Source organism: Trichomycterus rosablanca, chromosome 6, assembly GCF_030014385.1.
Source record: "Trichomycterus rosablanca isolate fTriRos1 chromosome 6, fTriRos1.hap1, whole genome shotgun sequence".
Taxonomy (NCBI): domain Eukaryota; kingdom Metazoa; phylum Chordata; class Actinopteri; order Siluriformes; family Trichomycteridae; genus Trichomycterus; species Trichomycterus rosablanca.
In genome coordinates, this window is record NC_085993.1 from 9,400,798 (window position 1) to 9,424,755 (window position 23,958).

The window sequence follows — 23,958 nt, forward strand, 5'->3', positions numbered from 1 at the left end:
TTTACACCGTGGTTGTTGCGGTGTTTAATTTTATGTAGCCCAGTTTTTATGTACATGACACTATGATGACGCAAAATCTATTTCAGATGCATGTGTGAGTTGTGTGGTGTAATGGTAAGAGCATTAACAGCACTGTCTGAGTGCCAGAGATTTGAATCCCAGGCTTACCATCATGAAAGGAGCATGGCATTATATGAACCCTGTCATTGGAGGGACACACATCAGTTCACCCTTAGTTCCAGTCCCAAGCCAGTATAAATAGTGCAGGAAAGACATCCCATTTAAAAACTGTGCCAAATTAAATATGTGGTCAACTATTCCATTGTGATGACCCTTAATGATAACAGCCGAAAGGAATAATTTACATTTTCAGCATTTAGCAGATGCCTTTATCCAAAGCGACTTATATTACAGTATACAGTCTGAGCAATTGAGGGCTAAGGGCCTTGCACAGTGGCGAAACAGCAGCAACCTGGCAGTGGTGGGGCTTGAACCAGTGACCTTCTGATTACCAGTCCGGTACCTTAACCACTAGGCTACGGAATCATTCAGATGCCTTTTAAATATGGCGCTTGTATTGTCTCACTCCAGTGGTGACTCTGTTTCTACAATCAACAGTCTGCACTGTTTCTTGCCCCACCCATACGGCCTGCTCCAGTAAACTTGGACCTGGTCAAGAAAGAAAATCACATTTATCCCAGGTACTTAGGTACAATACGGGTAACTTGGCAAAAGATACAGGCTTTAAATATAGAATCATGGATATAAAAACATACCGTTCCACAGAGTACCATGTGATGAAAAACTGCCATTACATACACATTGACATGGTGCCACGAGTTACTTAAACCCCCTCAGTCCCAACCTCCTGCCCAACTTGGGTTTCTGTTTGCCTGATTAACCCAGTGGTAGCCTAGAAGGGTAGGGCTTTGGGCTATCAACTGAAAGGTTGAGAGTTCAAATCCCAGCTCTGCCATGCAGCCACTCAAGGCCCTTAAGCAAGGCCCTTAAACCTGTCTGCTCCAGGGTGACCCTGCGCTCTGACCCCAGCTTCCAAACAAGCTGGGATACGTGAAGAAAGAATTTCGCTGTACTGTACACCTGTATATGTATATATGACAAATAAAAGCATTCTATTCTATCTGTTCTATTCCCATCTTTCCCTACTGTCCTCTTTTCTGAGCCCAGACAATGATCACCCTGTTGAAAAGTGTAAGAACCCTAAGGCTAGTGAAGGGCAAGCTGTAGCCTAGTGGTTAAGTAATCAGAAGGTCGCTGGTTCAAGCCTCAAAGCTGCCAGGTTGCTGCTGCTGGGCCCTTGAGCAAGGCCTTTAACCCTCAATTGCTCAGATATTGTATACTGTAACTGTAATGTAAGTCGCTTTGGATAAAAGCGTCTGCTAAATGCCGAAAATGTAAATGTAAATGTAGTGAAACGAGCTTAACAGTGCAGAACTGTAGTGTATTACGCTTATTTGTATCTTTGCGCCTCCTAGTGGCCGTCTAACACACTACACACTCAGACATTAAATACATACCCAACACCGAGTGGGCGGGACGTTTATGATTCTCGGTCTCGGATTGGATGAAGCTGTGATTGACGTGTTCACAGAGTCGCTGCGTTGAAAATGTGTCTCGGAGTCAGGAAGTTTAAGGAAAACATTTCGTCCACAACTGTCTTTGCTAAAGGTAAGCGCTTAAACAATACAAACACAACGTTTATATAAACTTTAAACACCCAGGTTTTAACCTTATTAAGCGTATTTATGAAATGCAACATAATATGTACTTTTATTATATCTATGGGGGAACTGTGTGTGTTTATTGACATGTATAGTATGACGTATATATATGTATAGTATGATGAGTTGATGTCCTGGCTACAAGCTGTGCACCATGTCTGTCCTGTTTTACTTTAATCATGGTGCCCATATATTGTTTTGTTCAAAACAAAACAAACAAATAGAGAAAAAAACAGGACACTGAGGAGAAGGTGGCAGCAGCAGACAGACTGTAACTCATGGTGAGTGAAAGGTTGTGACTGGTTGGGTTCAGTTGATTGGTGGCACAGTGGCAATGTATACGTCTGTGACTGGTGGTGGTTGGAAGATGAGTTGACAAATGCCTTTTAAACCATAAAACTGCATTTTTTACATTAAAACCATAAACAGTGTTTTAACAGACCAATAAAATGTCTTTATAGTCTGTAGTGACCAAATAATTATGTTCAATTCCATTCAACCTTTTAAAATGCACCTTACAACTTACATATTGATAATATATAATACAGTGGTACCTTGAAACTCAACGTCAGTTGGTTCTGAGACTGGCGTTGAGTTTAAAAGGCGTTGAGTTTAAAAGGCGTTGAGTTTCAAGTTATTTTTTCCCATAAGGATGTATGGGAAACCTGTTAAAGCGTTCCATGGTCCCGTGGATCTGCATATATTTTAGGCTTATGTAAAATAATGGGGTTGTTTTTGACACTTATACACTGAAAATAACACAAATATAAAAACACTGAAATAAGAAAAGCTGATTCTTACAATTTCTCAGCACCCCGAGCTATAACACAAGTTTAAAAGTGAAACAGTGAGAAAAAATCAAGCTAAACACAGATACTGTACATGTGAATGCTTTCAGAGTGAATCTGACGGTTTGCCATATGCATAGGTCTGCTCTTTCCCTTTTCTATCCACTTTCTGGAACCGCGTCTGTCATTTGTTACTTTGTTTGCAGTATTATGACAACCTGTTATTTCTCCGTTACCCTTTTTGTTTGTGGCTTTCAGCTACAGTATCAGTCTAACTTGGTTAATTATCATGCAAATTGGGTTCATTTTCATTTCTTGCAGGTGCAGGGCTACACCTGTTGCCTCAGTGGTGAGGCGCCACCCGCCCTGTCGCATTTCTGCAATGTGTGAAATGTTTCGTTTAAACTTAAAATGTTAATGAGTAAAAAAAAGGTAAAAAAGACTAATCAGTAACTGATAAAGATACAAAATTTTTGATTCATGCCGTCAGTTAAAAATGAATTTAATTTCCAGCTGCTGATGCTTAATTTGAATTGAGAGTAAAAATACAGATTTGTACATAGTACAAATAGAATGCTGATTTGAAACTTACCCTGACCCACCCTTAGTGTGCTGCACAAGCTCTGCCTCAAGATGCATTCAGAGATTTTAATTTGAACAAAAATCCTTTAGATTTTTTTAAATACCGAACAACGAAACTGTTTGGTGTCAGTATGGAGCCTGAACATGTTGAACTTGCAACATATATATATGTGTAGAATGATGTGGAGATTTTGGATTGTGTCCCAGTATACAGGTAGAAATCTGATTATTGTCATATACTATTTATTATTCTTTGATTAGCATGTTTAGGTTGTGTTCGTATTGAACTGTTCACTATTGAATCCACATTCATGATACTGAACTGTTTCTGCTCACCGTGTTTCTGTTCATTTTACTGTGCTGTACATCTACATGACTGCTGCATTCTCGTCTTATGCTTTTTCAGCTGAATAAAGTATAAGTGTGTGTCAGAGATGGACACTCGAGTCTGTGACAGCGACTTCAGACTCGACTCGGACTCGTTTCAAATGACTCAGACTCGACTCATGACTCGCAAAAAAATGACACGTAAACAACAAGAGTCCCTAGCGTCAGCATGTGTTAACATTAGTTACGTAGGGAATACCCTACGTAGTGCACTTCACAGGAACAACTGGGGTGAATGGAACGCTCCTACAGAATTGGCGCTAATGGTTGAAAGAACCGCTTTTTGAACCAATCAGACCTTCTGATTTCAGTTTTTATAAAGAAATGCTGTTATTTGCAATTATTCAGTTTGCGTCACACAGATGATTGTTAATGAAACGCTTGATTGGCTTTCTAATGAGTTCATGTTTTACTTCACAACCGGGAAAAGTTTGGAGGTTTTTAATTATAAGCACATTTACAAAATAACGGATTATATTTCTAATGGGACACACGGTTATAAATGTAATAGCATCTGGAAGAACATAAGCTAAGGTAAGCAGTGGTTATGATTTTTTTTTGCTGTGTTTTGGATTTTGGCTGCTGTGCCGTGATTTATTGCGTGTTATTGTATTGCAATGAAAACAAAACGTATCAGTTTAAGCTTTTAACTGGTACCTTCTTGTTACGGAAATTACATTCATTTGCACAATGACTAGGAAAGTAAAGGCATTAAGTAAAACATCAAAATACAGTCGCTAAACTGTTGTTGTTTTTTATCTAAACTTATTTCTGCACTACATTTCCAACATTGTTTTTCTGAAAATCAGTTTTTCTAAAGTAATTGTTGTTCTGAGCATGCTGTAGTTTGGCTGTTTGGCATGAGACTGTTTCAAATGGAGAGTTTTGCCTAATTCTCGTTAGGCAACTGTGCTGTGTCACATGTAATTCGGTGGTTTTGGTGAAGCTTGTAGACTGATGCTCTGTTTCCTTCCCTTTTTATGTCTTCTGTAGTTTTTGTAATCATGTCTGTCAGATGCCCGAACCCAGACATTGCTTGTGTAATAAATGGAGTAACTGTACTGTGTGCTTTTTTAATCTGTCGAGATTCTCATGTCCAGTGATTCTGGCAGGTGATTTTTGGCTTGCAGTTGGCAAGGGGATGGTAAAAAAAAAATCCTTTGCTAAGATTAGAACATTGCTAAGATTAGAACCCGGATCTCAGTGGTGGTGTACACATGCGTATATTTTCAGCAGTGCTAAATAAATATTTATATCAATTTGTAGTTGGCCAGACTGGAACTGAGACCTAAACTCATCTCTGTTTTTTGTGCTCTTAGTATTTTTTTGGACTCAACAAAGATTGTCTTGACTACAGCCCAGATCGCCACCCAAAAAACCTGCTAATTATAAATGATTAGCGACATTTAGATGTGCCATAAAAATCAGGCATCACGCCATATTATTCTTAGCTTTTGAATCTGTATTTCTACATGTGATTGTTTACCTGGCAACATGCTCATGACTGGTGCTGTACTGTGAAGAAGCAGGTCTCATCCTAACTGTGTACACACAAGTTAAATGAGAAAGACGACTGAGTGTCACAAACTGGTGGCATAAACATTATCTGCAGCAGCTGTGGGTGTTTGTGTCTGTATGGGTAAAAGTTGGGCTGTAGTGTATGAGCGTTTTTGTGTATGTTGGGGTCGCTGGGTACCCGGTAGAGCCGGACTTTTTGTGTGGTATGCAGTTTGTGTTTGTATTCTGTGAGTGAGTGAGTGAGTGACCTAACTGAAAGAATAGTGTGTGTTTGTGGAGTGGATAAAAGGGGCAGAATGTACTGGGTCACTCTCATAGTGCCGTTATCAGCAGTATCGCCTCCTGGTCAGTTCTGGATATAGCACCGGCCCATCATGCAAAAAGCTACACGTAGGAAATTAAACCCAGAGTATGCCTCAGTGTTTGCATTGTTTTAGATACACTTTATCCACACTCTCTGTTCAGAGAGGTTTAGTGGTCAGCTGTGTCCCAATAAGTTGAATCATTTTGGGAAATGAGAAAGGTTTGGGTCCTTGGATGACAGCTGAAGGGTGCAGGGTATCAGAGGTACCAGGGAAGGAACATCTCCATCCCTCACTATGGGTAAGAGAACATCTTTTTGGTTTTGCCAACACAACTTGCAATTTCGAAACCTTTAGGTGGCGTCCTGTGATGATTTTAACCTATTAAAAAAGATGCAGAAGATTATGCAGAAGTCATAATTGCTAGCCCACCACTTGTGGACAGTTTAAGCTTCAGAGTTCAAGCCTGTGGTGCTACTGGACTGGCCAGGTGCTCAACGGACACAAATGTCCACGTCTGAGTGAAAGTCAAACTGGGTTGCCACCACAACAGTGATTCCTGCTTTCTTATTAAAGCACCAGAACAAGTAGTGAAGGACCACACAAGGCATAGCGTAACTCTCTGTAACATTATACTCACTGTGAGACTCCACCACTGGTCGGGGTAAAGAAGTGGGCAGTAGCTTTACATTTATATTTGTGGCATTTAGCATACATTTTTTGAGCAACTAAGGGTTAAGGACCTTGCTTAGAGGCCCAGCAGTGGCAACTTGACAGTAGTGGCTTCTGATTACTAGTCCAGTACCCTAACCACTGAGCCCCAGCTGCCCAACTTTACACATGCCAAAGTGGGCGAGTGCAAAATAATAGTTCCTAGACATGTTTTTAATTCACAAAAAGTAGAACCACTTAGTCATAACACATGTAACCTTGGTATAAATGCTTATTGGCACCATGTGACTTGTTTTCGCCTTGTGAGAAAACACAGCTTTCATATGTACTGTGTTATCATGCAAATTCTGTGTGAGCAGTAATTTGAATCTCTGTACGCAGAGATACATTTGACAAGTGTAAATGCATCAACCTCCTCATCCTGGTCAGGGTAGATGCAGGTCCGGTTCCACTGGGAAACACAGGGTGCAAGGATGGAATACCTTGAATGAGGTGCCAGTTTATTACAGTTCAGCCACCTCGCCCTTCAGACATAGCCAATCATAGCGCCGCTAAGATCCAGGTTGAATTTACCAACCCAAGAGCCAATGTATTATTGTCCTTTGGGAGGTCTAATTAATCAGAGGTATTCATTTATCATTTAGTCACAAACTAGGTACCCCCAGTGGTGCTTGGACAACAGTTTCAGAGCTATTAATATTGGCCGATGTGGACAGTCTGGTAACATCCTCACAGCAAATAAACAGGGCAGTGGTAGCTCAGCAGTTAGGGTACTGGACTACTTTATATATATATATTAGGGCTGTCGAAGTTAACGCGATAATAACGCATTAACGCGATCTCAATTTAACGCGATTAAAAAAAATAGTGCCGTTTTTGTTGGTTCAAACCCACAGTTGGGCCCTTAAGCAAGACCTTTAACCCTCAATTGCTTTAATTATGCTCAGGAATAATTGCAACCCACTTTGCTGTAAATGTAGATGTGTCTAAACTGAATCTGTGTGATGGCCCTTGTACATGCTAATGTAGATTATCTGTCATTATTTGTCCTTCACAACATACAATATCTCTATGGCCTGCCTGGAAAGTATGTAAACACCAGTCTTAATATCTCTCCAGTCCTGTAGGTCAACATCGGCCTGGTTACTGGGTGGGTAAGTCCCTAAAATGACATAATGTTAGAATCATTTGGAGAGTCATCCTGAGTCTTTACATGATAAACCAACATTGGCGCGTGTTTTTTTTTTTAGAACAACACGTAACAAAGCACCTTACAGAATAGGAGGACTGAGAGTGCTATAAAGGTCATCAGTCATGTTAGGTCATGTTACTGACATCAGTTGAGACCAAGAAGAAAAATGCTGTTGGGAAATAAAGCAATAATCACTTTGGATCTGTGTACATATCACATTTGTGTCAAGGTTTGGGACTATTAGATGTTTAAACCACTGTCCATTGATTTATTTGTGAATATTTACAATGTATTTGATCTGGATAAGATCTTGGCCTTCTCACATTCTTGCTGAAGTTTTTTGTTTTCCTTTTAAATGGCAGAAAAACAAGCTGGTTACATCACGGCGGATGATTGCTTATTGACTCACTTATGTTTCACATGATTTTTGGCTGTCCAATAAAACACAGACAAAGCCTGATGGCAACATGTGTCTTAAGTTATTGTGTTCCAAGTTTCCAGTACTGTTTTAACTTTTCCCCATTTATGGATAATGATTCTCACTGTGGTTCATTGGGTTCCCAATGGCTTTGTAACTCTTTTCAGACTGGTAGATTTTTGTTTCGCATCTGTAAACAACTCTCTATTGTGCAAGTGTTTTCTTTAAACTTGCTACTAAAAAAAGACTAGCAAGCTCTATTAACCTGTATAAAGAGTTTTTGAGTTCCTGTGTTTACTGTATTAAACATTTGGCTTGTTCGTCCTGTTGACCTTTTAAGCTTATCAAGAAGTAGTTTTAGTAATGAACAAGTCCAGACTTTGATCCCATTTCTGGAAAGTGAAAGCCCATCTATCTAACCATCCATCTATTAGTCATTGGCTTTAAATCCAAAGGTCAACACTGCACTCGAAACCAAGCATTTGACACATCACTAGTAGGTTGGGAATTACAAAACTAATACAGTAGATAGATTAATACAGTAAGACAAGATATTTACTACTTTTGCTACTTCTAGATAGCTTTTGTTTCTTAAAATGTTAATATAATTTTTTTACTCTACTGTCGCCTCAGTTTTTTCTCTTCTTTCTGCCCTCGTCTCAGTCCCAGACCATGAACTACGTGGGACAGTTGGCGGAGACGGTCTTTGTAACTGTAAAGGAGCTTTATCGTGGACTAAACCCTGCTACACTCACTGGTGGGATTGATGTCATTGTTGTGCGCCAGCCAGATGGCAGTCTCCAGTGCTCACCTTTCCACGTGCGTTTTGGGAAACTGGGAGTTCTGCGCTCCAAGGAGAAAGTGGTGAGTCAGGACAGTTTTCTTTTACAGCCGCGTACCTTACATCCCTTTCAAACATTTCATGTGATACATATATCTAAAAAATAATAGCACATCACAATTCTGAATTGTGTTTTCTAGAACTGAAATATAGAAAAATAAACGGATATTGCTTTAAAACTCACAGTTCCTGGAATGCAACATGCCATCATCACCCTCTGTAGGCCTCATTCGTAATTTCTCTCATTTGAAAAGTAACTATCCAAAATGGTGCATCTGATCTTCTAACTTTTGCCAGGTTAACCATTTTATAAAATTAAAAAGTAATCTAATCTGAATCTAAACTATTCAATAATAAATTAAACTCTTTTTTTCTTTTCTTCTGGCTGCTCCCATATTTTACACACCAGACTTGGCTCAGATTTGTCCTTTTTTGATGCAACCATCCTATTTTAACAACTTAGATTCAAACCCTGATCCCTAGATCTTAGCAGTAGTGGGCTAGTGTCCCTTATCACTGTGCCACCTGGGTGCTGTAGATAATGAACAAAACTCACTTCTCCGTATTTCATACTGACTGCTGATTTGACACCACCAGTGGAATTAAATAGAGAAATGATCACACCTAGCTTAGCACACTCATCACAATGGCCTCATATTCATTTCTCTTTAAAGAGTGTATGTGTATACAAATGTAGTTGCAATTCAGAAAATTGAATGAGGTTTGCCTACAGTGCTGTAAAAAAATCGCTCAAAATGTTCAACTCATTTCAATCTACGCACAACACAATACAAGAAAGCACAAAACACAGCTTTTATTTATCAGTCTATTTATTAAAGATAAAGATATCCCTGGTGCTCGTGTGGCAGAGTGGTAAAACACGCTAGCCCACCAGTGCTGAGATCTCAAGCTCTCAAGTTCAAATCTCAGCTCTACTATCAACTGGCGGGGTACCTGCACAGACACTTAAAGGGGAAGGAACAGTGGCTGAAACAGGGCTCCTCATGATTGGTTTAAGTACGACCTCTGCTGACTGGTCGGTCCTCAAGTATGAACTGCTCATATGTGCTTTTTCCACAGGATCTCAATTTTGTTTTAATATATCTAACTCGATATGTTAGAGCTGGACTTGCTTGTTATTCCCCAGTGTTTTCCCAGTGAAATCGGTCCTGCCGCGACCCTGATCACGATGAAGTGGTCGATGGAAATAAACTGATTTGAAAACATATTGGACTAAGAGTGTATGAGCACTATAATGAGCGTCTAATGCGATTACATTTCCAGGTGGATATTGAGATCAATGGCGAGCCAGTCGACCTGCACATGAAACTTGGTGACAATGGAGAGGCGTTCTTTGTGGAAGAGAATGAAAACTTAAAGGTATTTTCTAAATTGGCAGCATTGGTGGTCAATTTTTGTACAGAAGACTGCAGTAACTGTGCTGCTTACATCTCTTAGGTCGTGGTGCCGGCTCATCTTTGTACCTCCCCGATAACAATTGATCTTCCAGAGGTTTCAGAGTTGGCTGAATCTCTCGCTAGCACCAACTCATCGTCTTCCGCCCGCCGTAAAAAACGCCGCAAGAAGCGTGCACGCTCAGACGCACACCTTCATGAGGATGCCAGCTCATCTTCAGAGGAGAAGGAGACTCCAGAGCAGGACATCATCAAAGAGGAGACTTTGTCACCCATGCTGGCAAGGTAAGACTTCACCTCTATCAAGTTCCCTCAAAAATATTCTCTAATTTGAAGGTAATTGGTTTTAGCTGGTAAATGGTTTCTAGGGCCCCCTTAATTTGTCCAAAAACTTGTCCCACATCCCATGAGAATGCCTCTGAGGTCTATTTTTACAACATTTCAATCTGTTATCAGGGCTACATGTGTCATCTCTGATAGCCATCTTTTAAAACACAAGGCCAAAGGAGATTTCCAATATAGCAGAATGATCTTTTTGGCTGTAACTATACTGGTCATTAAGATCTGTTGCTGGGTTTGGAAATATTCAGCCATAGACTCAGAGTACCCACGTTTTTCTATGTTTTAACCTGAATATGTGCTTGTGTTTTTGCAGTAAATCAGTGTACTACTCTTTGTCTGAGGAGCCATCCGAGGATGTGTGTGGAACTCAGACCAGAGATCTCCACCCTCACTCTGATGGAGAGTGTTCTCCTAATGAAAGGTAGAACCACACCTGAATAGAAGATGCATCTCAAACTGTGTACTTTTTTTTTCAACCAGTTAGTGAGTTTCCATTAGGAAATGTAGCAGTTTGTACCTTGCTTTTGTACTAAAAGTGAAATCTGGAATCCTGGGTAATAATCCACTCAGCAGTTCAGGCCTGCTCTGCATAGTGAAATAGGAACAGCTGTGTTTGTTGTTTCCAGGTTGCATGTTGTTCTGTCATGTGTTCGTGTGGGTTTGATTTGGGTTTTCTGGTTTACTCTAGGCGTCTTGAAGGTGGATTGGTTATCTTAAATTGCCTTCAAAACAACTTGCAATTGTGACTAATTACAGAGCAAGTAATTGAGGGTTAGCAGTGATTGACCGAACACTAATCCAGTGCCTTTACCGTTGAGCTCACCCTGTCCATTCTGCCCTGCTTCCAGTGTTTCTGGATGGCACTGAAAACAGGACATTCCTGACCTAAATGTAGCAATTATGAAAATCTGTTTTATTGTAGGTCCCACATGGCATTGTCATTTTCGCTTAGTGCCAATCCGATTTGGTTTGAGATGAAACTAAATATTCAGGTAATTTATGTGTAGTGCAGAGCATTATGTTCATCTAACTGGCAGCTACTTTGTTTGCTCTGCTTGATGAGTCTAAATAATATCTGTAATGTAATCAATAGAATAACTTTTCACCTTTCCTTTCTTTCCATCCCTCTCCGTCTTTGCAGTGTGTTCTTTAGCCGGCCTCCGTCTCCTAAGAGCGATTCTGAGTTGTTGGTGAAGCCTTCAGAGACGTCAGGGCCTCAGATGCAGTGGACCTGGGGAGGATTTCCAGAGGTGCTCTGCTTTTTTTGTGAATCAAGTGTAGATGAATGAATGAATGAATGGTATTGAAATGCACTTTATTTAGTTGGAGGAGACCTGCAGAAAAATGTGCTGTGAAAATGCTTTAAGATCATCTCAGTCACAGCTAAGAACAACTTTTCTTTTTGCCTACAGCAGTTCATGCCACCTCATGTGACTGTTTAAGTGAAACCTAATTTACATAAAGCAGTTCTAAAGGCAGAGTGATCGAAACAGCCTGTTTTTTATCCAAAAGGTCAGTTATTTGTATGTAAAATGCTAAATAAGCTGCTTGGGTGATGCAGCAGTCTTAATACACTAGCTCATCGCTGCTGTGATCTCAAGTTCGCGACCGGGCCGGGCTTCCAACAGGCACAGTTGGCTGTGTCTGAGGGAGGAGGTCAAATGTGTTTCATTTGCTTCTCCAGTGCAGACTTTAATGGCTGATCAGGATAAAATAATGTAGTGTAGCGCCTCTCTGTAAGCAGGCAACGACTGTGCGCATGTCAGAGGGGGCGAGTTTTATTTTGTGGGTATTACAATCAAGGGAAATGGGAACAACTAGATTGGGAGTAAAAGGGTACTAAAGTGTGATGGATTTCTTGTTTTTTGGGGGTAATTTGGGTGGATTTTAAAATTATGTACCATTTACTGATCTGTGTCTCCCTTATAGGTGTGTCAGTCAGAGCCAGAGGTCACAGACCAGCCCCGCAACCCCTCCTCTCTCCTGAACCCTTCTGATAACTCCCACTTTCGTACCATCCACCGACAAGCCTCTTTTGATGTGGAGCTTTCCGACTCCTGCACCTACGTAGCTGTAGTAAGGCCTGAGCCTCGGACTCTTGATTTCCCTTCTACGCCAAAATACAGCTCAGAAATATCTACCCCTACACACCAGTCCTCCCCACTCACACCACCCCAGCCGGACACACTTGGGCCTACTGTGAACTCCAACCAACAACAGGTTTCAGAACTGGACACCTGCAGTGGACCGACTGTTAGTACATGTAGCACAGAATGCAACACTAATATGGTGAATTCCACCTCCCCTGCTAATGCTGATAGCATAGATAGCATTATTCATACTGTTCATACAAAGACTGTTGACCCAGTTGGTTTAAATACATCAGCTGGCTCAGTTAGCATGGGTCAAATTGACACATCAGCCTCTGTTCACACAGTCAGTGCCTTTACTGATGCTTCCATAGAAAGACACAGTGGTATTAAAGCTTTAACGGAAGCATTTTCAGAGGATGAACGAAAGGTGGCGGCAACTCAACAGGCTAATCAGGAAGCAAAAAGTACTAAAGTCAAGAAACCTGTGGAATCAGTCATCCTATTAGAGGAGCATCCGGTACCCTCTGAGTCCCCGTCTATAGCGGCAGAATCAGAGAAGAAAAATGGTATGGCTGTTTAATTTGGAGTTCACATTGTTACATGTTTTATTGATGCTGTATTTTGTATTTCAAGTCTGACTAACCAGGACTGGTATTTATCCCCCCTCCACACCTTTTTTTCCTGCACAGACAAGCGTGGTCAGCAATTGGGCCTGACGGATATCTATCTGGATGACTTGTCCACACTCGACCCTGAGGTGGTTGCACTTTATTTTCCCAAAAGGTAAGTGCTTTAGTTCATCACATACCAGTAAAAGGCTTGGCCTGAGCCACACCAGCTATACAGTGCTGTTTTGTTACAAATGGACTCTGAGAACTACAGCAGTACCGTCTCACTGGTGGTTTTATTTATCCACTGTTTGAAAATAGTACATGCAAAATTCCAGAAATAAACCATTCATGAGATCAACATTGTGTGGAGCATCTCTGCTAGCCACAGTAGGTGGTACAGTAGTGGCACAGGCTATTATAGCCATAATGATAAACTGTGAGCATGTACAACCTCACTCCCTCGTGTTGCCCATAGAAGGATGTGTGCCCTTATGAACCAGGTTCCTCTCAAGGCTTCTTTCAATTAATTTCAGGGAGTTTTTTTTCTTTTCTTTTAATAGAATAAAACTGAATTTAAATGATTCCATAACCTTGATGCAGATCATTATAGAATTCAACAGAATACATGTAGTGTGCAGTTAATCATTTTAGCACTACACAACAATAAAAGCACCCCCTGGTAAGGTAAATAAAATAACTGATCATCTTTTTGGTGGCACCTATGAAAGGGTGGGATTTAATAGGCATGTGAGTAGTCCGTTCTTAAAGTTGATGTGTTGGAAGCAGGTAAAACTGAAAAATGTAATAAACAGAGTGACTTTATGGGTCAAGTTGTGATGGCTAGATAGCCGGTTTAGAGCATCTTCAACTCTGCAGGTCTTCTTGGGTGTTTCCATCATGCAGTAGTTAGTACCTATCAAAAGTGGACAAGCAAGGACAAGCAGTGAACTGGCGACAGTGTCATGAAAGCCCAAGGATCACTGATGCTCATGGAAGGTGGAGGCTAGCTCGTCTGGCCCAGTCCCATAGATAAGATGTCAGAACACACAGTGAAAGAAGGTCCGAGTAATCGTGTTTGCTGGGGAAAAAAGCAAGCCAGTGGAGCAGTGTGATGCTCTTGGAATTGTTCTGGGGGTAGAGCTTGGGTTCTGGAATTCATGTGGATGCACCACCCACCGAAATGTTAATGCAGACCCAGTACCCCTCTGAGTAACATGACAAAGAGTTGAAGGTGGTCACTTGGCCTCCAAATTTTTCAGAATCCAATTTGATCAAGCAGCTGTTGCATGTGCTGGACTAAAAAGTCTGATCCATGGATTCTCCAACTGACAGCATTTTGGTTCCAGATACCAAAGGACACCTTTAGAGTCCATGTCTCAATGGGTCAAAGCAGTTTTGGCAGCAGTATTAGGCAGGTGGTTTTAATGTAATGATGGATCAGATTATGTCGTTTTATGACACCACTTTAAGTAAACCCTAAGTCTCTCTCTCTCTCTCTCTCTCTCTCTCTCTCTCTCTCTCTCTCGCTCGCTCGCTCGCTCGCTCGCTCTCCAGTGAAAGTGAATCTGCTTCACAGTGCGGTGCTGAGCTCAGGACCATCCCACCCATGCCCTCCCCACAGTCAGGCCGGCTGTCTCCTCGGTCTTTAAGCACTGGCAACATGGACAGTGGGACGGAGTATCTGTCAGACTCCACCTCTGATTCGCTGGATGTCACCATGTCCCTTTGTGGCACAGACAGTCAAACCAGGCAGATAAATAAAGGTAAAAAAGACTCTGTCCACTCTGAAACCCTGTAGTCTGTGCATGAATGTTTTGATTTCATGATGTGATTCTTTGTTGCAGAGAAGTTCATGGAGCACATTGTGACATATCAAGACTTTGCCAACAACCCTGGAATTATTGATGATCCAAACCTGGTCATCTCTATCAACTCGAAGTTAGTAAAATAGATCTATGTACATAACATTTAATCCACTGGTCTAATAATGTGTATCCTGACCCGTTGATGCTTGGTCTCCACAAGACCTCTGAAGGTGTCCTGTGGTATTTGGCTCCAAGACATTATCAGATCCTGTAGGTTGCATGGATGGGAATACATGGGTCAGACATGTTTGTCCAGCACATCACACAACTGCTTGATGGAATTAAGATCTGAGGAATATGAAAGCCAAATCAACACCTTGAACTATTTGTTATGATCCTGTGTGGTGGGTTGCATTATGTTGCTGAAAGAGGCCACTGCCAATTACTTGGTCTGCAACAGTCCTTAGGTAGGCCAATGCCAATGTAACACCTAAGTAAAGGCCAGTATTTCCCAGAAAATGATTGCTTAAATGCTCTGACCTAGTCTTGCAGTCATCACAATTTGTCCTTGTCCTTGTCATAGTCGTTCAGATTCCTACACTTTTTCAGATTTTTCCAACACGCAAAGTTCCAGAACTGACTGTTTACTTGCTGCTTAATATATTTCACCCATTGTTAGGTGTCATTATAACAAGATCCATGAACATCATTCACTTCATCTGTCTGTGTTTTTAATGTTATGGCTGATCAGGATAGAATAATCTTGTAACTCTTCATTTCTTTTATTTACTTTTTAGCTATTACAACTGGGCAGTTGCTGCTCCAATGATTCTGTCCATGCAAGCATTTCAAAAGAACTTGCCAAAGGTACAGCATGTCTGCAATTTGTACAGACAACTTAATCCTGTTGCTTAAGATTTGGAAAGGAATAAATAAGGAAGGAATAATTAAACCTTGTTTCTTTATGTAGAGCACAGTGGAGCAGCTGGTAAAGGATAAAATGCCTAAAAAGTCTGGCCGCTGGTGGTTTTCCTGGCGAAGGAGAGAAATGGAGAACAAACAGGTATTTTTAAATGGAAATGAAAGAAGTAAATGATTTTTATACCGTCAAACCAGGATATGGATGGTGTTTGGGTAGCGTGATGTTTTAATGTGCTAGTCTGTACCACTATTGAATCTCAGCTGTGCAATCAACCAACCAGGGTCCTGGGATTCAAACCCGAATCCTTGCGCTTTCCCCACTTGGACATTAGCATCACACACAACCACTGAGGAAAGTAGTAGTAGTAACCAATTTAAAAAAGTTACAGCACTACCAACTTCATCCAACTTCATCTTCCAGCATATGGTAAACTATGTTTTTGAAAATACAAAATTAATAGAAGGAAACCGCGTGCAAGCCAGGGAGAAAATTAAAAATAGAGTGGAGCAGCCCACTCAACAGCAGTGAAGAGGCCAATGAAGCCGGCATTAAAAACTCCAACTCCAGTGAATAAAAACTGTGCACCTCTATGCCCTCTGCTGTTTATAATGGAATTGCAGGTTGGCCTTTTGGTGCAACCTGTGCCCCCTGCCAATCTTCACGTTAGTCTTTGCATATAGTTTGCTCCAGCTATAATAAACTAAACCTATCCAATGCATCATTATTATTATTACTGCAGGTGCAGAAAGAAGTTACATCAAGTTGCAGTTTGCTCTGTGCATTTTCACATGTGTACATTTAGCCTTTACGGTTACTGTTGTTTTTTATTATTATATCTAAATATTTTGTAACTTTTTCCCAGCCAAGTGCAAAACCTAACTCAGAAGAAAATCAGCTTGCGGCATCATCTTCTCTTCCAATGGCTCCATCAATACAGTAAGTCACTCACATACAGTTCATGAAACGTTGTTTCATTATCAAATGTGTTTATTTTCTCATACTGTCATGGTCTGCGCAGGGTACAGCCTGGTCAGCTGTTCAGCGACGATGATGTTACTGACGCTACAAGACAAAACAGTATAGCTGAAGCTATAAGCACTGTACAGTGTGTGAGTCAGATATACCGCAAATCTCTACGCCTCACCACCCAACAGATCGTAAGGACTCTGTTACATTGATGACACTATACAAGAGCCTTATTGTTTATTTGATTGCTTACTAGCTGTATTAGTTTCTGCCATTTGTGCCATGTGTGTGGAGCAGGAGCGGCTAAATTTGCGAGAAGGGGCCAACAGCATTGTGTTCAGCGTAACCACTCAGTACCAAGGCACCTGCCGCTGTGAAGCAGCCATATATCTGTGGAACTGGGACGATAAAGTCATAATCTCTGATATCGATGGAACCATCACCAAGTAAGCGAACACAGAAGTGTGTGATACACCGATGAGGCATAACATTATGACTACCTTCCTAATACTGTGTTGGTGCCCCTTTTACTGCCAAAACATCCCTGCAACTGCAATGCACTGTGTATTCTGACACCTTTCTATCAGCATTAACTTCTTCAGCAATTTGAGCTGCAGTAGCTCACCTGTTGGATCGGACCACACGGGCCAGCCTTTGCTCCCCATGTGCATCAATGAGCCTTGGCCGCCCATGACCCTGTCGCCGGTTTACCACTGTTCCTTCCTTGGACTGTTTTGATATATACTGACCACTGCAGACCGGGAACACCCCACAAGAGCTGCAGTTTTGGAGATGATCTGACCCACTCGTCTAGCCATCACAATTTGGCCCTTGTCAGACTCACTCAAATTCTTACGCTCGCCCATTTTTCCTGCTTCTAACACATCAATTTTAAGGATAAAATGTCACTTGTTGCCTAATATATCCCACCCACTAACAGGTGCCGTGATGAAGAGATAATCAGTGTTATTCACTTCACCTGTCAGTGGTCATAATGTTATGCCTGGTGTATACACTTATACTCTTAGAGTATAATCTAAGTAAATAGATTTTCATGTCATAACACTGTTCCGTCTGTGCTCATGCTAGGTCAGATGCTTTAGGTCATATTCTGCCACAGCTGGGGAAAGACTGGACCCATCGAGGCATCGCCAAGCTGTACCACAACATACACCAGTAAGAAAACCACACACTCACTAATCCCAAGCATGTTTCGCTGTGCAGTGATTCAGGGAGAGCAGTAGATTCTGTGCAATAGTGTAGTGATTCTCGACCCTATGGGACACTAGGGGGCTTCAGTGAGCCCAGAGGCGGGTCCCATTGTGTTTTATTGAGCTTAAATAATTACACGTGATTTGAAGGAAAAATCAATAGGCTATTATCATAAGGGAAATCCCTTGTGGTGTAATATATCTATTTTTAACTACCTAAGGCCTACGTTGGGTCTTTGAAAATGGACAAATATTTGATTTGTCCACCTCATAAGCGTAGAGGTCAACAAACAGCACTACGAATTATTGTTGAACCAGATGCCACTGAAACGGGTGAGGAAGCTTCCAACACCAGTTACACAAGCTCTGCAAGCACTAGCAGTAAATCTACTACATCAACCAAAATTAGAAAATACCAGATATATACCTTTATTATGGATTCATCAAATTTCCCACGAGCAAAGGCGCATTCATTTTTTAATGAACAACTAAGGAGCTGAACACTACACACACTGGGATGAAAGAATCATCTATTACAGACCCATGCTTGAAATATTAGGAGAAGGCTAATTAACGTTTGCTTGAAAGTAATTCCATTTGTCAGTATCATAACCTGTGTCAAGGGGGTCAAAAAATTTTTTTTGAAAACAAGGAGGGTCTAAAAGAAAAAAGGTTAAGAACCACTGCTTGTGGGACACTCTTTTGTGTCAGGAAATTGACAGGAACTAAATTGCTAAGAAAACCAAATATTGAAAATTTAAACGCCACATAGATAATAAAATGTATAGCTAAACTAAGACTCATTTGTCAGTAAACTGTGTAAATTCTGTAAATGGGCTTGTTATAACCTGTTTGCACTCTCAATACATGAAAATACATGTATAATAACCATTGGTTCTAATACATGTGCTGTTTTTCATCAGGAATGGCTACAAGTTCCTGTACTGTTCAGCTCGTGCCATAGGCATGGCAGACATCACCAAGGGCTACCTACAGTGGGTCAATGATAAAGGCATTGTACTGCCTAAAGGACCTGTACTGCTCGCTCCCAGCAGCTTATTCTCAGCATTACACAGGTATTTCATAGGTATTTCTTGAAAGGTATTTCAAGCTTTCAAGAGTTTCGGACCATTCTACTCTCTCTGTAGTCTTCTGCCATTTGTACTAATGCCTCGAGTGTATATGTGCTAGTCTACCATCATGCTGACTGCAGTTTTAAATCATTTTAGTTTCACTTCAAACCACATTTAGTTGTTAACTACTAACCTATGGGATTAAGGGTTAATGACCTTGCTCAGGGGCCTAACAATGGCAACCTGGCTGTAGTGGGACTTGAACCAACAACCTTCTGATTACCAGTCAACTGTTGTGCTACCACTGCTTTTTAAATTTTTTAGCTAAAATTTCATCCACAGACTGGTAGGAAAGTTTGTTACCAAGACATGTCAAATGTTTGAGATCTTATGTTACTCATTTTTCTTTAAAATAGCACATTAAAAATAACTGTTGATAGTTGTCTTAACCTGTTTTACTAAAAGCCGGTGCACACTGTTAATTGGCGGTCAACCTAATAGCCTCATGTCCTCATGTTTATTCACAGACCAAATGATAATACACAAATCAACAGATGCACGTGTGAGTTCTAAGTTGGAGGTTTTAAGCTGTCCTTAAACAATCACTGCTTCTTAGATCCAGTGAACGATTTAAGAAGCAAATCCTGGAAACCAAACATGCCTTAGCTTATTGACCATAGTTAAGGTCAGACTTACACCCAGACTGAAGATTTTCCAGCTCCACACGAATCCTTCAGACTATTGGTCGGCATTTGAATTGGCCTCCAGTCTAATCTTTTCTGTGTACAAGACAGATGCTCTGAAAGAAACGAATGATGGCATGATGTCTGTGGAGTTGTGGAAAAACTGGGTTTGAAAGTCTTCTAATGTTGAATTTGAGTAACTCTTATTTTGATAAAACTCTGCATGTAAATGCCTGTTTTTTTAACAGAGAGGTTATTGAGAAAAAGCCGGAGATCTTCAAGATCACATGTTTGTCTGACATCAAAGATCTCTTCAACCCACAAAGACAACCGTTCTACGCAGCCTTTGGCAACAGGACCAACGTAAGCGTCGCTTAAGCAGGAGAAACGAGGACAGACAAACTACTAACTATGTTTCTGAAAAAGTTGGGACATTTTATAGAGTTCAGTAAAAACAACAATTTGTCATTTGGTGTTAACAGTGACCTATTGTGAATCTGCTGCCTGTTGCCCAACCCTGATCTGATCAAAAAGAGCCGGATCACCACACACCTATTCCAACACAGGTTCAATCTGCTGCCGGTTTTTATCACCTGCCAGTGTTAGGTTCCAGCACAGAGCCATATCACGTACGGAGAGCCAGACTAAGCTCCACATCAGGGTGATATTCCAGCGGCTGCAGGAAGAGAGTCTTTTTCACATCATTTTCACAACATTACGTGCTGTAGATAATAAAAGAACATCTATAGTACATAATGCTGTGAAAAGATTCCGGGAATCCATAAAACTGTAAGGCAAGACCAGAAACCACTGCTGAATGTGTGTGACCTGTAAGCCTTAATACAGCACTGCATGAGGAATCTTCATGCTATTGTGATAAATATAGCCACATGGGCTTGGGAGTACTTCAGAAAACTGTTGTCACTTAACACAGTCCACCGCAGCAACATATCAAGAAAACAATATATCAGTTCAGTACAGAAACTATGCACAGTTCTCTAAGCCCTAGCTCATCTTAGATGACCGAAAGACAGTGGAAATGTGCTGTAGTCAGACTACAGCTTGTTTTCGGCTTAATTTTCAGCTTGTTTCAAAGACTCAATGACCACACTTACAAGCGAAAGGTGCAAAAGTGAATGGTTGGCTCAACCACTGACTGAAAAGTGTTATTAATAGGAAACATTTTGTTACACAGTGGTAAACATGCCTCTTTCCCTACTTTTTTAAGTATGTTTTAGGGATCAGATATGTTTTATTGCACATTAATAAATGTCCCAACCATTTCTGAAATGAGGTTTGTTAAAGTTGTCACTGTTTTTGAGTTTGAGGGTTTGTTTAGTAAGATTTTTTTTGTGTTTGGGTTTAGGATGCCTTCGCTTACAAGAAAGTTGGAGTTGCAGATTCTCGAATCTTTACTGTGAACCCCAAAGGAGAGCTCATACAGGAGAACACCAAAGTCCAGAAGTCTACGTAAGTTACACAAGCAGATTTCATTATAACACCTCACACACTATGTGGACATGAGTATTGAGACACCTTTCTAATTTTAAAATGATGTTTTTATTATTCATAATAAAAAAAAAATATAAAGGAAATTATATGCTTCCAACTTTGCAGTAACATGTTCCAGTATGACTGTGCCCCTGTGCACAAAGCAAGCTCTATAAAGACATGAAGAACAGCTCCAGTGGCCTGCACAGAGCCCTGACCTCAGCCCCACTGAACAGCTTTGGAATTAACTGGAACATCAATTTAGGCTTTCTTGACCAACACCAGTGTCCAGCCATACAAGTGCTTTTTGACTAAATGGGACTCAAATTCCCACAGACATACTTCAAAGTCTTGTTTTTGAAATGGGATATTTGGTCAGGTGTTCAAATACTTTTGGCCATATATTGTATGTATGTTTAAAAAAGATGTATTACTGGGTTTAACTTGTATATTGTGCTTTGCAGGTATTCTCACCTGAGTGAGCTGGTGGACCATGTCTTCCCTTTGCTCTGTAAAGGCCGACCTTCATCCTTTGATTACCCAGAATACAGTCATTTCTCCTACTGGAGAGAGCCTTTACCCCCTGTGGACCTCTCCTCACTATAGACTTTTGAATTGATCTCAGCTTCCTTTCATTCCCCAAATGATCTGTTCCCTCTTTTTCTTTCATGTCCTGTGCTCCCAACTTATCCTACCTTGCTATTGCTATGACACTAAATAATTTAATGTATTTATGGAGCCACAATGCAAAGCAGTGGCTTATCCACACTGAATCTGTGCATAATCAAACATACATTTAGCTTCTTTATTCAAACCAATGCATCAAATACAGTGAAAAGAACTTTAACCTGAGGGGGAAATGTGGAATCTTGTCTTTTGCTTAAACACTCACAAATACACATGCAGACACACTGCTGAGTTGCCATCTAACCTATTCCAAATCAAATACTGTTCTTTCTTAAAATGCACTTCAGCTCGTAATGGTTTTCCCACATGCCAACACAACTGTACAGTGGTGTCCTGTATATGAACTCTCCTCTGAACTGACAGAAGTGTGTCTTTAATCGCCAAAGATAATCATTTCATACATGTATATACTCACTCACTCACTTTCTTAATCGCTTATCCAAATAGGGTCGCCGCGGGGGGTTGTGAGCTGGAGCCTATCCCAGCTTTTCAGTGGGTGCAAGGCACACAGTAACACCCTGGACGGTGCGCCAGTCCATCGCAGGGCAGACACACATACACACACCCATTCACCTATAGGGCAATTCAGTGTCTCCATTTAACCTAACTGCATGACTGTGGGAGGAAACCGGAGCTCCCGGAGGAAACCCACGCAGACATGGAGAGAACATGCAAACTCCGCACAGAAAGGACCCGGACCGCCCCGTCTGGGGATCGAATTCAGGAGCTTCTTGCTGTGAGGCGACAGTGCTACCCACCGAGCCACCGTGCCGCCCCTGTGTGTATACATGTTTTCTGTAATCATTTCAAATTGCTGATTGTGAATCCGCTGCTGCTTGCAACTTTTGATCTGATAAAAAAGAACTGGATTACCACACGTCTCCGACGACACTTGGACATTCTGCTTTCTCTTCTTATCACCTGCCCATGTTGGGTTCCCACACAGAGCCATATCACATGTGGAGAGCCACGCTAAGCTCCTTGTGACTCCCCTTCAACCCATCCCTCCCAACCATGAGAAGAGACTGGAAAATGTGGTTTGTTCGACCTTTCAACTGTCAAACATGGCCAGTTGTGTTTGTGTGGACCCCTGGCCAGATATGTGGCTCTGCTTAAACTCGAACAAGTGAGTTTGAACATGTCACAGTGGTGTGCTTACTAACAAATTAGACCACTGCGCCTCCTGAGTGCCTGTTTTCTGCGTGTTTTACCATAAATACTGTGTGATGCTTTCCTCAAAAAGTAGGGGGAATGGCAAAGTTTAAAACCAAAATAACATTTTAGCTTTTGTATTTATGTATTTTATAAAAATGTCACTGTTCATTGTCTTTTTATTATCATAAATAATATCTTTAAAAAAAATAAAAATAAAAGGCTGGATTCTTAGTCATGTTACAGCCTTCCATTAATGGCTTGTTTGCTCTAGTGTTGGTACAATTATACAGCGCTGCCAGATGGCTAAAAGGGACTTTATGGTGCCAGGGTATCCAGTATGTGGAAAAAATTGGTGCACTTGATTGGCACGGTAGTGTAATACGCTAGAATTGAGATCTTGGCCAATCTTGTCACGTGCCTGGCTGGGAGCTCAAAAACACAATCAGCCATCCTGTTGCCTGATCAGGTCTGCAGTAGAAATGGCAAAAAAAAATACATAGGAAGTAGCATGGTCATCTATTTGGCTGAGACTCTCTCAGACTGTGCACTTGACCAGCAAGGGTGTTGTGCAACCCTGCAGAAGTCTCACAGTCCACATAGAGATATCCAAGCATATCCAAATGAGGACAATGCAAAAAAAATGTGCATGGTATGAGCTTTTAAATAAAGGAATAATAAAGCACAGCTGTGCAACTACATTAAAATGTACAGTACTTGCCTGTTTGGGATCGAGTGTGGTTTGAGAAGAGGCTGTGTGGTGCAAAGTTAATCAGTGCTGAATCTTTACTGTTACTTACTAAAAATGAAACTTGAAAGCATATTTTTATCTATTGAGTAGCATTTAAACTCTTGAAATTCAGTACTTATTTTTTGCAATACATGTGTAGGTTGTGCTTAATCCATTCATTTATCAAATGGATTTCTGGGCTTGGATAAATTTTTCTTTCAATTCACAGCAGACTGCGAGAAATAAAGTGACACTGTAGTAAAACTGCACCCTAAAACACAAGCTTTCTTTTTACAATGTGCTCATTCCAACTACTGTTTTACTGTTTATATTAC

At 40.9% G+C, this 23,958-nt stretch overlaps 1 protein-coding gene across 1 annotated transcript; it reads left to right on the plus strand.

The window, feature by feature from the left end:
* Positions 1-1,635: 1,635 nt before the first annotated feature.
* On the plus strand, positions 1,636-23,122 carry zgc:123305. The gene is made up of 20 exons (XM_062997382.1): positions 1,636-1,689; positions 8,265-8,465; positions 9,727-9,822; positions 9,901-10,142; positions 10,513-10,620; positions 11,341-11,449; positions 12,129-12,858; positions 12,982-13,075; positions 14,458-14,666; positions 14,748-14,841; positions 15,506-15,575; positions 15,679-15,771; positions 16,493-16,566; positions 16,649-16,787; positions 16,894-17,042; positions 17,686-17,772; positions 18,731-18,883; positions 19,812-19,926; positions 20,930-21,033; positions 21,519-23,122. Exons 2-20 carry the CDS (start codon positions 8,274-8,276, stop codon positions 21,658-21,660), a joined length of 3,000 nt encoding a protein of 999 aa, XP_062853452.1. The 5' UTR covers positions 1,636-1,689; positions 8,265-8,273; the 3' UTR covers positions 21,661-23,122.
* Positions 23,123-23,958: the final 836 nt, after the last annotated feature.